The sequence below is a fragment of the Arvicanthis niloticus genome, chromosome 24 (genome assembly GCF_011762505.2).
Source record: "Arvicanthis niloticus isolate mArvNil1 chromosome 24, mArvNil1.pat.X, whole genome shotgun sequence".
Classification (NCBI taxonomy): Eukaryota; Metazoa; Chordata; class Mammalia; order Rodentia; family Muridae; genus Arvicanthis; species Arvicanthis niloticus.
In genome coordinates this window covers 28653409-28670202 of record NC_133432.1, presented here as the reverse complement: position 1 = coordinate 28670202, position 16794 = coordinate 28653409, and the positions used below count along the sequence as shown (strand labels likewise).

General features: G+C 41.0%; 1 protein-coding gene across 1 annotated transcript; it reads right to left on the bottom strand.

Moving 5' to 3' along the window:
- Window positions 1-5895: 5895 nt before the first annotated feature.
- On the bottom strand, window positions 5896-15966 carry LOC143438251 (cytochrome P450 3A25-like). The gene is made up of 5 exons (XM_076923946.1): window positions 15941-15966; window positions 14593-14692; window positions 7724-7837; window positions 7411-7499; window positions 5896-6028 (listed from the first exon to the last, which is right to left on the bottom strand). Exons 1-5 carry the CDS (start codon window positions 15964-15966, stop codon window positions 5896-5898), a joined length of 462 nt encoding a protein of 153 aa, XP_076780061.1.
- Between the last annotated feature and the right edge of the window lie 828 nt (window positions 15967-16794).

The following is a 16794-nucleotide window of genomic DNA, read 5'->3' as shown; positions in this document are numbered from 1 at the left end:
TTGGCATCATCAGAACCCAGTTCCCCCATCATAGCAAGCCCTGAACACCTCATCACACTGGAAAAGCAGGATTCAGAATTAAAATCACTTCTCATGATGATGATAGAGGACTTTAAGAAAAACATAAATAACACTCTCAAAGAATTCGAGGAGAACACAGGTAAACAGGTAGAAGCCCTTAAAGAGGAAACACAAAAATCCCTTAAAGAATTGCAAGAAAACACAACCAAACAAGTGAAAGAATTAAACAAAACCATCCAGGATCTAAAAATGGAAGTAGAAACAATAAAGAAATCTCAAAGGGAGACTACCCTGGAGGTAGAAAACCAAGGAAAAAGATCAGGAGTCACAGACACAAGTATCACCAACAGAATACAAGAGATAGAAGAGAGAAGCTCATGTGCAGACGGTACCATGGAAAACATTGACACAACTGTCAAAGAAAATGCAAAATACAAAAAGCTACTAACCCAAAACATCCAAGAAATCCAGAACACAATGAGAAGGCCAAACCTAAGGATAATAGGTATAGATGAGGGTGAAGACTCCCAACTTAAAGGGCCAGTAAATATCTTCAACAAAATTATAGAGGAAAACTTTCCTAACCTACAGAAAGAGATGTCCATAAATATACAAGAAGCCTACAGAACTCCAAATAGTGTAGACCAGAAAAGAAATACCTCCCAGCACATAATAATCAAAATATCAAATGTACAAAACAAAGAAAAATACTAAAAGCAGTAAGGGGAAAAGGTAAAGTAACATATAAAGGCAGACCTATAAGAATTACACCAGACTGCTTCTATTTTATTAAGGGTTATGGAAATGTTTAGATGGTTTATCTGATCCTGATTTAAGTTTGGTACCTGGTATCTGTCTAGAAAATTGTCCATTTCAACCAGATTTTTCAGTTTTGTTGAGTATAGGCTTTTGTAGTAAGATCTGATGATCTTTTGAATTTCTTCAGTTTCTGTTGTTATATCGGCCTTTCCATTTCTGATTTTGTTAGTTTGGACACTGTCTCTGTGCCCTCTGGCTAGTCTATCTAAGGGTTTATCTATCTTGTTGATTTTCTCAGAGAACCAGCTCCTGGTTTTGTTAATTCTTTGTATAGTTCTTTTTGTTTCTACTTGGTTGATTTCAGCCCTGACTCTGATTATGTCTTGCCATCTACTCCTCTTGAATGTATTTGTTTCTTTTTGTTCTAGAGCTTTCAGGTGTGCAGTCAAGAAGCTAGTTTAGGCTCTTTCCAGTTTCTTCTTAGAGGCACTTAGTGCTATGAGTTTTCTTCTTAGCACTGCTTTTATTCTCTCCCTACCTATTCAATATTGTACTCAAAGTCCTAGCCAAAGCAATTAGATAATAAGAGGATGTCAAGGGGATACAAATTGGAAAGGAATAAGTCAAAATATCACTATTTGCAGATGATATAATAGTACACTTTAGGGACCCAAAATATTTCACCAGATAACTCCTAATCTTGATAAACAACTTCTGCAAAGTGGCTGGATATAAAATTAATTTAAACAAATCAGTAGCCTTTCTCTACTCAAAAGATAAACAGGGTGAGGAAGAAATTAGGGAAATAACACCCTTCACAATTGTCACAAATAACATAAAATACCTTGGGGTGACTCTAACCAAGCAAGTGAAAAACCTGTATGACAAGAATTTCAAGTATCTTCAGAAAGAAATTGAAGATCTCAGAAGATGGAAAGATCTCCCATGCTCCTGGATTGGCAGGATTAATTTAGTAAAAATGGCCATCTTGCCAAAAGCAATCTACAGATTCATTACAATCCCCATCAAAATTTCAACTCAATTCTTCATAGAGTTAGAAAGGACAATTTGCAATTTCATTTGGAATAACCAAAAATCCAGGATAGCAAAAAATATTCTCAACAATAAAAGAACGTCTGGGGAAATCACCATCCCTCACCTCAAGCTGTATTACAGAACAACAGTGATAAAAACTGAATGATACTGGTACAGAGACAGGCAAGAAGATCAGTGAAATAGAATTGAAAATTCAGAAATGAACCTACACACCTATGGTCACTTGACCTGTGACAAAGGAGCCAAAACCATCCAGTGGAAAAAAGACAGCATTTTCAACAAATGGTGCTGGTTCAACTGATGGTTGGCATGTAGAAGAATGCAAATGGATCCATTCTTATCTCCTTGTACAAATCTCAAGTCCAAGTAAATCAAGGACCTCCACATAAAACCAGATACATTGAAACTAATAAAGGAGAAAGTGGGAAAGAACTTCAAATACAGGAGCACAGGGGATAATTTCTTGAACATAACACCAATGGCTCAAGCTCTGAGATAAACTATTGACAAATGGGATCTCACAAAATGAAAGATTCTGTAAGGCGAAGGACACTGTCAATAAGACAAATCTGCAGCCTATAGACTTGGAAAAGATCTTTACCAACCCTACATCTGATAGAGGGCTAATATCCAATGTATACAAAGAACTCAAGAAGTTAGACTCCAAAGAACCAAATGACCCTATTTAAAAATGAAATACAATCCTTCTGGTTTCCATCCCCTCCCAGAGCTGTTCCTGTGCCACAGCACTCCACACCCAAATATCACCAGGAGAGACCTGGTTTCCCAGGCACACCTGGAAGGACAGGTAGCCCCACAACTTCTGCTCAAATTCCTGGCTCAAGAGAGACCAGCACAGTCAGGAACAGCTAGGGACAGGATCCTTCAGGTTTCTATCTGCACCCCAGAGCTGACCCTGTGCCACAGCTCTCCATATGCAAATTCATCCCAGGGAGAACTGATCTCACAGGAGTACTTCTAATAAGAAGAACTCTCAATTTTGAACATCTATGTTCCAAATGCAAGGGCACCCAAATTCATAAAAGAAACTTTACTAAAGCTCAAAGCACACATTGCACCTCACACAATAATAGTAGGAGTCTAGCCAGGCAGTAGTGGCGCAAGCCGGGCGGTGGTGGCACACGCCTTTAATTCCAGCACTTGGGAGGCAGAGGCAGGCGGATTTCTGAGTTCAAGGCCAGCCTGGTCTACAGAGTGAGTTCCAGGACAGCCAGGGCTACACAGAGAAACCCTGTCTTGAAAAATCAAAAAAAAAAAAAAAAAAAATAGTAGGCATCTTCAACACCCCACTCTCAGCAATGGACAGATAATGGAAACAGAAACTAAACAGAGTCACAATGAAACCATCAGAAGTTATGCACTAAATGGGCTTATCAGATATCTATAGACCATTTTATCCTAAAACAAAAGAATATACCATCTTCTCAATACCTCATGGTACCTTCTCCAAAACTGACCACATAATTGGTCACAAAACAGGCCTCAACAGATACAAGAAGATTGAAATAATCCAATGCATCCTATCAGATCACCATGGACTAAAGCTAGACTTTGAAAACAACAAAAACAACGGAAAGCCCACGTACACATGGAAACTGAACAATGTTCTACTCAATAACTTTGTCAAGGAAGAAATAAAGAATGAAATTAAAGACTTTTTAGAATTTAATGAAAATGAAGGCACAACATACCTAAATTTATGGGACACAATGAAAGCAGTGCTAAGAGGAAAACTCATACCTCTGAGTGCCTCCAAAAAGAAACTGGAAAGAGCATACAGTAGCAGCTTGACAGCACACCTGAAAGCTCTATAATAAAAAGAAATAAATACATCCAAGAGGAGTGGACAGCAAGAAATAATCAGACTCAGGGCTGAAATCAACCAAGTAGAAACAAAAAGAACTATACAAAGAATCAATAAAACCAGGATCTAGTTCTTTGAAAAAATATTTTCCTTTGTTCCTTCCTCCCTTCTTTCTCTCTTTCTTTCCTTTGTTCCTTTCTTTTTTCTTTCTTTCGTTCCTCATTTTTTTTATCAAATATAGTCTAGCAGGTGTCAAACTGAAAAAGGAAACTTTAGATTGTCTAGTAGGCAAATAATCATTGAGTATTTTTTTGACTGATGATTTGCTATTGCAAGTGCCATCCCTGTACAGCTGGAATAAGAAATCAGTCTGCACAAGATAGTAATTCAATTCCTTCATGACCTCTTCTTCAGTGCCTGCCTCCAAGTTCATGTTTGATTTTCTCTCCTGACTACCATTCCTAATGTACTATAAGATATAAAATGAAATAAACTCTTTCTAATAGATAAATAAATAAATTTTTTAAAAATTGAAAAAATAGAAATAAAAACTAAATAAAACTGGGATACAGTACTAAACAAAGAATTCTCAACTGAGGAATATCAAATGTATAAGAAGCACCTAAAGAAATGTTCAACATCCTTAGTCATGAGGGAAATGCAAATCAAAACAACCCTGAGATTCTACCTCACACCAGTCAGAATGGCTAAGATCAAAAACTCAGGTGACAGCAGATGCTGGCAAGGATGTGGAAAAAGAGGAACACTCCTCCATCATTGGTAGGATTGCAAGCTTGTACAACCACTCTGAAAATGAGTCTGGCAGTTCCTCAGAAAACTGGAAATAATTCTACCTGAGGACCCAATTATATCACTCCTGGGCATATACCCAAAAGATGCTACAACATATAACAAGGACACGTGCTCCATTGTGTTCCTAACAGCCTTATTTATAATAGCCAGAAGCTGGAAACAACCCAGATGTCCCTCAACAGAGGACTGAATACAGAAGATGTGTTACATTTACATAATGTACTCAGCTATTAGAAACAATGACATCATGATATTCACAGGCAAATGGATAAAACTAGAAAATATCATCCTGAATGAGGGAACCCAGTCACAAAAGAACACATATGGTATGTACTCACTGACAAGCTCAGAATACCCAGGACATAACTCACAAGCCATATATGAAGCTCAAGAAGATGGAAGAATAAAGTATGGATGCTTCAGTCCTACTTAGAAGGGGGAACAAAATAATCATGGAAGGTAGAGGGAGGAAGGAATCTGTGAGGGATAAAGGAGGGGGGAAGGAACAGGTGTGAGAGGAGACAGGGGAGAAGTACAAAGAGTCAGGAAATTGAATGGAAGTGTGTAACAGTGGGGCGATGAGGAACTTGGGATAGCCACTAGAAAGTCCCAGGTGCCAGGGAAGCAAGAGGTTCCCAGGAGCCAAATGGGATATTAGACAAAATACCTAACAAAGGGGAGAGAGAACCTGTAGAGACCATAACCAGTGGATAGGCATGGCCCCAGGTTGAGAGATGAAGCCACCCACTCATCCCAAAAATTTTAACCCAGAATTGTTCCTGTTTAAAGGAAATACAGGGACAACCATTGGAACAGAGACTGAAGGAAGACCATCCAGAGACTGTCCCACATGGGGATCCATCCCATCTGCAGACACCAAACCCAGACACTATTGCTGATGCCAAGAAGTGTTTGCAGACAGGAGCCTTGCATAGCTGTTCCCTGACAGGCTCTGCCAGAGCCTGACCAACACCAATGCAGATGCTCGAAAGAAACCATTGGATTGAGCACTGGGACCCTAATGGAGGAGTTAGGGGAAGGATTGAAGGAGCTTAAGGGGATTGCAACCCCATAAGAAGAACAACAATATTAACTAACTGGAACCCCCAGAGCTCCCAGGGACTAAACCACCAACCAAAGAATACACATGGAGGGACCCATGGCTCCAACTTCTTATGTATGTAGCATCAATGGGAGGCCTTTGGTTCTGTGGATGCTTAATGGCCCAGAATAGGGGAATGCTAGAAAGGTAAGGCAGGATTGGGTTGGTAGGGGAGCACCCTCATAGAGGCAGGGGAAGGGGGATGTCATAGGGGGCTGCAGAGGAGAAACCAGGAAGAAACATTTGAAATATAAATAAATAAAATAATCAATAAAAAGGGAGAGAAATTCAAAAAAAGGAGTTGCCATGGTCTGTAAGGTTAATTGGGGTCCCGCGTCTGCTCTGCCATAGGGCTCAGCCACTCAGGAGGCAGGACACGGGAAGTTGACCATGTTTTCTCCACATTGTGGCCAGGCGGGTGTTGGGCCATAAGTAAGCCACGGGACACTGCTCTAGTGGTTGGAAGCACAGTCTGACATGGGACAGCCGAAGTCGACTTGGGGTCAGGGGCATCCCTGGGCCTGTGACAAGGCCAAGGCTGCCTGGTTCTCAGGCTCTCAGACACCCAGGTGTCACTGGGAGCCGCAGAAAAGCTGAGAATGAAGTGGCGGCCAGTGGGCTGGATCTGGCCCAGGGGCTAAAGGGTGGAGGAGGGGCACTCCAGCTGGTTCCACAGGGATAGTCTTTGGCTTGTCAGTGATGGTTGTCTTGGCTTGGGCTTGGTGATGGCCATGGCTGGGAGCACGAAAGAGGCCTTCTATGGGAGACCAGATGGTAGCTCCATAGGCAAAGGCCTTCTCCATGGCTCCCCACGGGGGTTCTCGATGAAAAGAGGCAGTCCCTGATTTTAAGGCATTTATTGTCAGTGCAGAAAGTGGATGAGTAAAAGCATACCTCACTTCTCAGGGTAGTCCTGAGGTTAAATACCTTTTTCAGGGAGGAGTGTCTGGGAAGGAAAGCTTATTGGCTAAGCCTCCAGGCCTTTAAGTACCTCATTAAAATGGAGATCTTTCTTGAGCCTACTGGACCTCAGGTCACATCCTCCATGTAAGGGCATTGTCCTTACATCACTGACGGCCACAAAGCTATGGAGGGCTGAGGCTAGTGACGGGGGCCTGGTGCCTAAGAACAGGCAAAACACCTACCGTCCCTTCAGGGTTTCTGGGGTTTCTAGCATTAGCTCAACCAGGAACCAGGCTGCCTTTCACAGTACCACAGTATGTCTCCTCAAAGCCATAAAACCCAAACTTAGACATCACCCTACTTTTTCCAAGGAGATGCTTTTTTTGGATAGCCTATTGCAGTCATAACATTGATACAAGAAAGTCTCCACTTTCCTCTGGTCTCAACCCCAGCAGAAGCCCAAGTTGTTGTAATCAATTGTAACACCAACATCTCACTCCTATCTGGTTCCTGAGGTGACTTAACATTGTGAACTCCAGATTCCAAGCAGGCAGTTATGGGGTTACTTGAATATAAAATGTCCCCCATAGATTCACATGTTTGAGGCTTGGTTCTGAGCACATGGTACTTTCTGGGAAAGTTCTGAACTTTAGGAGGCAGAGCCTCTCTAGAGGAAGTAGGTTGCTACAACTAGATCTTGAATCTTTATAGGCTGGGATTCCTGTTTCTTGAGTGTTAGACGCAGTGTGATCAGCTAGCCTCCTGTTTCTGACAATATGTTTTCTTGCCATTAGGGACTGTATCTCCCTGGAAATGTAAGTCAAAATAGGGCCTTTCTCTTTTCAGTTGCCGTTCTTGGAGAATTTTATCAAAGCAACAGAAAAATAACTAATGCAACAGCCTAGCACCCAACAACTGTGCTGGTACTTACTCTTTCATGGTGATGGGATTGCCTTTTTCTGCTTCGTGCCTTATGTTTTTCACCAACAAATCTGCATACTGGTTAATGATGGGGAACATCTGCATGCAAAACAAAATATTATCTGTTGTGAGATAAGAAGGTTTAATTCCCATTGAACACAACCTTCCCAAGGATGAATCAAGAAGTCACATTAACACAAAATGCCATTGTTAGGAGGTTTCAACTCAGAGGACACTGACTGGAAAAGGACTGTGATTCTCCATTCTACCTGTCCCCATATCTGTTCCTCATGTTTCCAATGAAAAGCTTATTACTTCATTACCTCCTTGAGCTTCCTACTGGTGAAAGTTGGAGACAACAGTGTTCTTAATCTCTTCCATTCTTCATTCGCAGAAAAGGTGATAGCTTTTTTCAAAATTCCCACTGGAACAATGCTCTAGAATCCAACATAAAAGAGATATTGCCATATACAAATTTGGAGAACTCTACAGTTGTAATAATTAAACAAATAAATAAATGGTATCATTTATTTTAAAATATTTATGACTGTAGAACCCTTATTCTGGAGGGTGTCCCATGACAATCTCCCGGCTAGGGACAGGGTGCTAGCAGGGGGGGAGATTGACTGCCCCTGCTGCTGCCTCTGGTGCCCTGTCGCTGACTGGTCTCTCCCAGGTGTTGCCCCTGTCTCTCCACAATGAACCGATGAACCGGTCCAGGCTCGGGCTAGGCCTATAAGGAGCCAACTAGCTGACAAGGAGGCAGCCTGGCGTCCCAGGCAGGTTCCGGGAGAGCCGGCGGGTTCCGAAGTGTTACAGCTCTTTGCTAGGCCGGGAAGTGCTGGCTAGGTAGCAGAAAAAGGAGTGCTCCGAAGATTCTCTTGGGGAACTGGCGGGTTCTGAAGTGTTACAGCTCTTTGCTAAGCTGGGAAGTGCTGGCCAGGTAGCCGGGAAAGGTGGTAGATCCCTTGCCCAGTGTTAACAGCTCTGGAGCTGGCTAGCTGTCGAAGAGGGGAGGGTCCACGATGGAAGCTCTCAGACAACAGGATGGTTCTTGTGTGCCCTTTACTTCTCAATTAAGCTCAATATATACAGTTTGGGGTGGGTGAAGGTTTTAGCAACAGGTAACCTCATTGGCTTAGTCTGAGGTTTTTGGGGATGCCTTATATGCATGTGAGGAGAGCCTGGGGCACCATTCCTACGTGACCCGATGGTCTGGGCGTAGACCTCTCAATCTCTCTGTGGGAGGGGCTGTGAAGGGCGGAAGCTGAGAGAGCCAGGGGGCCAGGAACAGAGCTGAACATCCTACCGTCCCTAAAGGGTTCTCTGGGGTTCAGAAGCTCGTTCGACAAGACACCTGGTTGTCTCTCAGCTCAGTGCCCCACATATGACCATATAGTTAGTTAATGTAATGTGTTCAATGAATATTTGTCTCAAATGCCTAACCCTATAGGAGGGTGGAGGTGGCACACAGCCAATGCATGTGGCTTAAGACTTTATTATCTAGCCTTCTCTTTCTATAGCATTTCCGCACAGATGAAGAACCACTGTTTCAGGGGGACTAGATAGCAACAATACTTCCAGTCTGTGAAAAGCAGACAGGAACTAATTTAAACTGGTAGCCTTGTAGAGACAGGTCAGTTATGTATTTACATATATTCATAGGGTGAGCTTCTTGATAAGGCTGTGAAAAAAAAGTGGTTTGAGAAAACAATAACAGTACTTTAAAAATCTAAGTATTATTTGGAAAACATGATGCAACTCTATGTAAACTCTTTTTTCTTACTGATTTTCTTTAGGTGTAGATGATTATACTTCCCTCTTTATTGTAGTCTTGGACTACCTCCTTGAATATTATGTCTACCATAAAAACACACATTTTGCACAAAAATAGATATTTTGTCATTCTGAATTTTAAAATGAGTACATTTTGCATTTGATGTCTCTATATTAAAATAACTTATGTATGATATCAAAATTGAATGTGATTTAAAATTTTTAAATGAAAATCATGGTTTTTAGTGTTTTCACTAGAAGTATGCAATGTGTGCATCAGCAGAGGCAACAGGTGGACATCAGGCGTCCTGATTTCTTGCTGTACCTTATTATTTCGAGACAGGATTTCTTTTAGAACCTAAAGCTCCCTGTTATGTCTAGACTGACTGGCTAGAGAGCTCCTGGAGTCTTCCTCTCTCTGTCTCCAGTGCTGGAGTTATTGCACCTGTGGCCATGCCCAACTTTTTTGTGTTAATGCAAAAACCTTTGTAAGATACAAGAAAAATAAACAAAGATTTGGGTACATTTCTAAGGTAAGTAAGAGTAGGTAAGTCCACATAAAACACACAGTCACTTTCACAATCATTCCAAAGAAATAAAATACTAGGGGTTAGAAAGATGACTCAAAATCTAAGAAGTAGCTGCTCTTCCAGAGAACCAGGGTTTGGTTGTCAGCACCCTCATGGCAACTTAAATCACCTGTAACTCCAGTTCCTGAGGGTTTGATGGCCTTATCTAGTTCCATAGGGATGCAGCATGCACATCTTACACAGACTTAAATGTAAGCAAAACACCCATAAAAACAAAATAATACAATAAAAGTAAATAAATAAAAGAAGATGATATACTTTTGGTGTATCTAACAAAAAAACATACATTATGCTGAAAGCTGTAAAAATTATGGTGAAAAAAATTTTGAAGGAATGGAAAAGCATATGTTTTTAGACCAGATAACACTGCCAGGGAGATGCCTCACTAAATAAAAGCACTTTTTTCTCTAAATTTGAATCCCCAGCTACAGCTGTCATAACTAAAGTGTTACATACAGATCTCAAGAGCTCACTGGCAATTTAGCCAGGATGAAACATCGGACTTGAGGTTCCATCTCAAGGGATTAAAGCAGAGTGATAAAACAGGACACCCAAAGTCCTCTACTTGCCTTGGTACATGCACACTTAGACACAAGTATGCAGGCAACATAAAATTCAAAATACTAACAACAGTTCTTTTCTCCAAATTTATCAAAAAAATCCATTCTCATAGCATAGGTGAGTGGGTTTTTCATGTGTAGACATCAATAAACTCATTCTGAGTTTGCATGAAAGGACAATGAAATAAGATTTAAGTGAAAGAGATACATAGAAATGGTGCTGAAAATAAGGAGCAACCAATTGTTCCATTTCATGTAGAGTCACAATGCAGGTACAGACTTTGTGCTACAAAACTCAAGTCCAAGTGGATCAAAGACCTCTATGTAAAACCAGACACACTAAATCTAATCAAGGGGAATAGCCTTGAACTCATTGGTACAGAAGACAACTTCCTGAACAGAAAACCAATAGCTCAGGCTCTTAGATCAACAATTGATAAATAGGATCTCACAAAACTGAAAAGCTTACATAAAGCAAAGGGCAATGTCAATAGGACAAAATGGCAACCCACAGATTAGGAAAAGATCTTCACCAACCCTCCATCCGACAGAGAGCTAATATCCAAAATTTAAAAAGAACTCAAGAAGTTAGACACCAACAAGCCAAATAACAAGTTTTAAAATGTGGTATAAAGCTAAACAGAGAATTCACAACAGAGAAATCTCGAATGACTGAGAATCACTTAAAGAAATGTTCAAAGTCCTTAGTCATCAGAGAAATGCAAATCAAAACAAGTCTGAGATTCCATCTTGCACTCATCAGAATGGCTAAGATCAAAACTCAACTGATGGCACATGCTGGCAAGGATGTGGAGCCAGGGAAACACTCCTCCATTGCTGATGGGAGTGCAAACTTTTACAACCACCTTGTAATCAATTTGATTGTTTCTCCGAAAACTTGGAATAGTTTTATCTCAAGGCCCAGCTATACCACTTCTGGGCATATACCCAAAAGATGTCCTACTATAGCACAAGGACACTTGCTCAACTATGCTCAAAGAAGCTTTATGCATGAAAGCCAGAAACTGGAAAAAACCTAGATGTCCCTCAACTGAAGGATGAATAAAGAAAATGTGGTACATGTACACAATGCAATACTGTCCAGATATTAAAGACAAAGACATCTTTGGAACAGAGTCTGTGGGAATAGCCAGGTAATAACCCACCCAACTAGAGCTATGAATTTTGTGAGCAAATGGATGGAATTTGAGAATATCATCCTGAGTGAGGTAACCCAGACCCAAAATGACATGCATTGTATGCACTCATTTATAAGTGGATATTAGCCATAAAATACAGGATACCCATACTACACTCCACAGACCCCCAAGAAGTTAACCAAGAAGGAAGGCCCAAGCAAGGATACTTTAATCTCACTTAGAAAAGGGAATAAAATAGTCATAGTAGGCAGATGAAGGGAGGAACCTGGGTGGGAGAGGGGATGGGAAGGAGATGGAAAGGTTCAGAATCTAGAATGGGGAGAGACAGAAAAGATGGTCATATAGCCATAAGAATGAATGGAAATATGCTACTGATTGATGTGTGTGGGGAACACCTCAAGGACATGCCAGAGACCTGGGAAGTGGAGGCTCCCAAGAATTAATGGGAGTGACCTTAGCTGTAACTCACAGCACTGGGGATATGGAACCTGAAGAGGCCACCTTCTGTAACCTGGCAGGAACTTTGGTGAAGTAATAAGGACACCAACCCACCCACAAAACTTTTGACCCAAAATTTATCCTGTCTACAAAAATTGCAGGAACAAGGGATGAAACAGAGTCTGTGGGGATGGCCAAGTAATAACCCACCAAACTAGAGACCTATCCTATAGGCAAGTGCCAATCCCTAACATTATTAATGATACTGTTATGCTTGCAGACAGGAATCTAGAATAGCTGTCCTCTAAGTGGCTCTGCCCAGCAGCTGATTCAGAGGGATGCAGAGACTCACACCTAAACATTGGATGGATCTTGGGAACCTTTATAGAAGAGTTGGAGGAAAGATTGAGGGCCACAAAAAGGACAAAAATTCTGCAGAAAGACAAACAGAATCAACTAACCTGGACCCTTGGAGGCTTTCACAGGCTGAACCACCAACCAAAGAGCACACACGAGCTGGACCTAGGACCTCTTGCACATATGTAACAGATGTGCAACTCAGTCTTCATGTGGGTCCTAAACGATTGGAATGAGGTCCTTCCCTAAAGCTGTTGCCTGTCTATAGAATACATCCTTCTAGACAGGCTGCCTTGTTTGGCCTTAGTGGGAGAGGATGCACCTAGCCCCACAGAGACTTGATGTGCCAGAGTGGAGGGATACCCACAGGGGTCCTCCACCCTCTCAGAGGAGAAGAGAATGGGGGATGGGGAGAGGAACTGTGGAAGCAGGACCAGGAGGGGACAGGATGTAAAGTGAATAAATAATTTTTTTAAAAGGAAAAAAAAAAGAATTTGTACCATTGTAGGATGGAGAAACACAGCTCTTCTATGGTATACAACAGTAAACGAGTGGCCCATCCACAGACACAGCTACAAATGATTTTAATTTTTTCTAGGACCTTCAATACAACCATTAAACTATTACCCTAATGAATGGACTCTTTGAATTCTAATCTGCTACAATTCCACACCAGAATGTTTCCTTCACTGATTTGTTTGTGTTTTTTGTGAATGTGTGTACATTTTCATATGAGTATAGGTGTGTGTGCTATGACATGTGTAGTGATCAGACGACAACCTTTGGATGCTGGTTTTCACTTTTCAGTCTTGTTTGAGACGGGGTCTATGGTTTCCCAGCACTTTGGCCAGGACATTTAGCCTGTAGTCTTTCAGAAATTCTGTCTTTACATCCATTTCCTCAGAGGTGTGTACTCGGGGTACAGATGTATGTGCTACTGTGTTCAGCTTTTACATAAGTTCTATGGAGCTTAACACCACTAAGAGCTTGGGTTCTAAATGCTTTTATACACTGAGCCATCTTCCCAGACCCTAGGTATTTTTCTCCCACAGGTGTAAAAGTGACTTAATTGTGTCAGATAAACTGGAAAGATGGAAGAAAAAAAGAGGAAAAAGAATCTTGCCTTAAATCTAATACTTCACATAAAACTTAACACAGCCGGGCGGTGGTGGCACACACCTTTAATCCCAGCACTTGGGAGGCAGAGGCAGGCGGATTTCTGAGTTCGAGGCCAGCCTGGTCTACAGAGTGAGTTCCAGGACAGCCGGGACTACACAGAGAAACTCTGTCTCGAAAAAAAATAAAATAAAAAAATAAAACTTAACACAAAATAGATTGCAGACTTAGATTTAAATAAAACTGTAAAGTTTATCAAAGAAAAACAATCAACCAACAAGGAGGTTTATTTTCTGACATGCTGCCAAAGCATAATTCACAAAAGGAAAAGTAGGTGTGTGAGCATCCTTCAAATACAATTTTCAAAAAAAAAAAAAAAAAAAAAAAAAAAAAACCGAGTTTCCCCCTCTTCTGGAAAGACTCCTGTTAAACAACAAATGTTAGTAAAGATATATGGGAAAATGAACTATTGTATTACATTACTGATGGGAGTGTTAATTTCTGCAGACACCATAGAAAGCAGCTTATCCTTATAAGCCTAAATGTTTTTTAACTACCACATAATTCACTTCACTAATGCTGGGTATAAGTGGAAAGGAATTGAACCCAGCATATCAAACACACCTGTACACGGTGTATTTTTGGTGGATCTACTCACAAAAGCTATGCTGCAGAATCATCTTAGATATTGTTCTAGTTTTTTTTTTTTCTGCTACTGTAATAAACTCCATGACCAGAGCAGGTTTTAGAGGAAAGGGTTTGTTTTACTTCACAAGTTGTAATCTATCAATATGGAAAGCCAAGGCAGGGACTCCAGGCAAGAGCGTGAAGCAGAAATCAACAGAGGCATGCTGGTTCCCAGCTTGATCCCAGCCTCTTTTTCAGCAACCTTTCTTATACAGTCCAGGCCATTCCGCCTAGGAATGGTACCACACATAGTGGGCTGGGCACTTCTACACCATTTAACAATCAGGAAAATGCCTCGTAGACATGATGGTAGGCCTATTCAACAGAGGAAATTCTTCAACTGAGGTTCCCTTTTCTAGGTATGTCAAGTTGACAACCAATAGTAATCATCATAGGTGCCTATCAATAGGTGAATGGATAAAGAAAATATCACACACACATCAAAACACCTACCAAATGTATAAATATATAAATAAATGTTGAAGTAATTTTAAAAACGGGTGCCTACCTGATGGTTTGTGAAGGTAGAGTAACATTCCTTCACCAGCACTGTTTTTATTATGTCTGGATCCATTATAGCCAAAATGGGTTGTCGGCCTTCATAAAACCTGCATTGGGAAAGCAGAGAGGATTTAACCAACTAGCTAGATTTTGCAGCTGGAGGAATGCCCAGGAACCCGGATGTTGATTCAGATGTTACAAGACCCATAATCCGAATTTTGCAATACACAACTATATAAGCTCCTAGTTAATAATTCTGACCCTATACCACAGAAGTCTCGTGAAATAAAATAAAATGTAGCTTGTTCAAGGACAGGCAAATACAAAGTAGTTCTACAAAGAGATTTCAATAGAAATAAATAGGAACATTTGTTAAATCTGGGTGGTGCATTCATGAATACTGAGTTTGAGTAGCCAAACGCTGGGCAGAAAATCAGGTGAGCCATCTCTGAAACATCAAGTCTAAGAGAAAAGGCTACTTTCTTCAACAAATTCAGTCCATGAACCATGATAGCAGTAGACATATGACCAGAGGTAGTAAAAGCCTATAAGATAATTATAATCATACCTTCAGCTCAAGAAACTACAGTCTATAGTTGTTTTCCAGGCATGGAAATGTGTAAACCAATGGAAGTTTCCAGAATGCTTACCCCCATATTTTTCCATATTTTTTATGGCATTGTCTATCAAACTCCCAAAATCCCTGGGAAGAAAAAAATGAAAACTCATTATTAATACTTTTACATTTATTTATGAATAACGGTTAACACAGTGTCTTTCTGAAGTGTGTTTCCCTCCATGTCCTCCCTAAATGCTTGAGGACTCTGAGTTATTCCTTTCATAGACACAAGAGGAAACAAGAACTAAGTGAACACAAGGGAGAATCCCAGGGACAGACATCATTGTGTGTCTCTATATTTAAAGTCCTTTTTAGTCACCTCATAAGTTCTCCCTAGAATACCAGAGGAATTGGGAGATGGAACAAACTCAGGCCCTCTTTTAATCTAGTGTGTGTGTGTGTGTGTGTGTGTGTGTGTGTGTGTGTGTGTGTGTGTGAGTGTCAGGCACATAGATGAGAGAGAAAACAGGTAAGCAAAGAATGACAGAGAACTCTCTTGTCATGTGTTTTACTGAGCACAGAAAGAGGAGAGATAGCACAACAACATGAAACCTTACAAATTATGGTGGTTTGAAAGAAAAGTGTCCCCTTAGGCCCATACAGGGTGCCACTAGTAGGTGTGGCCTTATAGGAAGTGGTCACTGGGAGCTGGCTTTGAGGTCTCAGATGCTCAAGCCATTCAGTATAGTAGTCACTTCCTACTGCCTGCAGATCAAGATGCAGAGCCCTTAGCTACCTGTCCAGCACCATGTCTGCCTGCATGCTGACACGCTTCCTGCCATAGTAATAATAGACTAATATTGGGAGCCAAGACTCCCTTCTCCCTGGGAGCAAATGTTAGTTAAGTAAATTGACCGAGTTAAGGAATACTTTATTGCACTCCTGCCAGGGAGAAAATATTAATCAGATAAGCAACTCAAGCTGAGAAATGTTTTAATTGCCTTCTTGCTTGTGAGAAAAATATTTAGATAAGTAATTTGGGCTAGGAATTCTTGTGGGCTTAGAGAGCTTTGCAATTAAGGGATGACCCTAGACCCTGACTGCTTGCCTTTATATAACTGCAGCCTGAACAATAAAGTTTAAGCACTTGATCAGACATTCAGACAGGTGCTTCTTCTTTGTGTCTCTTGTCCTATCATTCTTTCACCCCCTTCCCTAGGGTCTCGTCAAATCCCCCCGGGCCGGGGCAGATAAACCTCTGAACTGTTGTCAAGCCCCTATTAAATATTTTCCTTTATAAGAGTTGTTATGATCATCATCTCTCTTTATAGCAATAAAAGCCTGAGACACAAATTAGGCATTTTCTTTAACCTTTTACTTTCTGTCCTAGTTTGTTTCAATTATCAACTTGACAGAGCCAATAAGATGAGAAAGAAGTCTCTACTGAACAATTTTCGAGATCAGATTGGCCTGTGGAGTCAGTGTCTGTGGGAATTTATCTTGGTGATTAGTTGAAGTAAGAGACCCAGCTAACTAATCCGTGGGCAAGTACTGTCTAAGAAAGGAAGCTAACAAGAGCCCAAGAGACAGAAAGCAGCATTCCTCTATGGTCTCCTCCTCAGGCTCCAGCCCTGATATCTCTCCATGAAG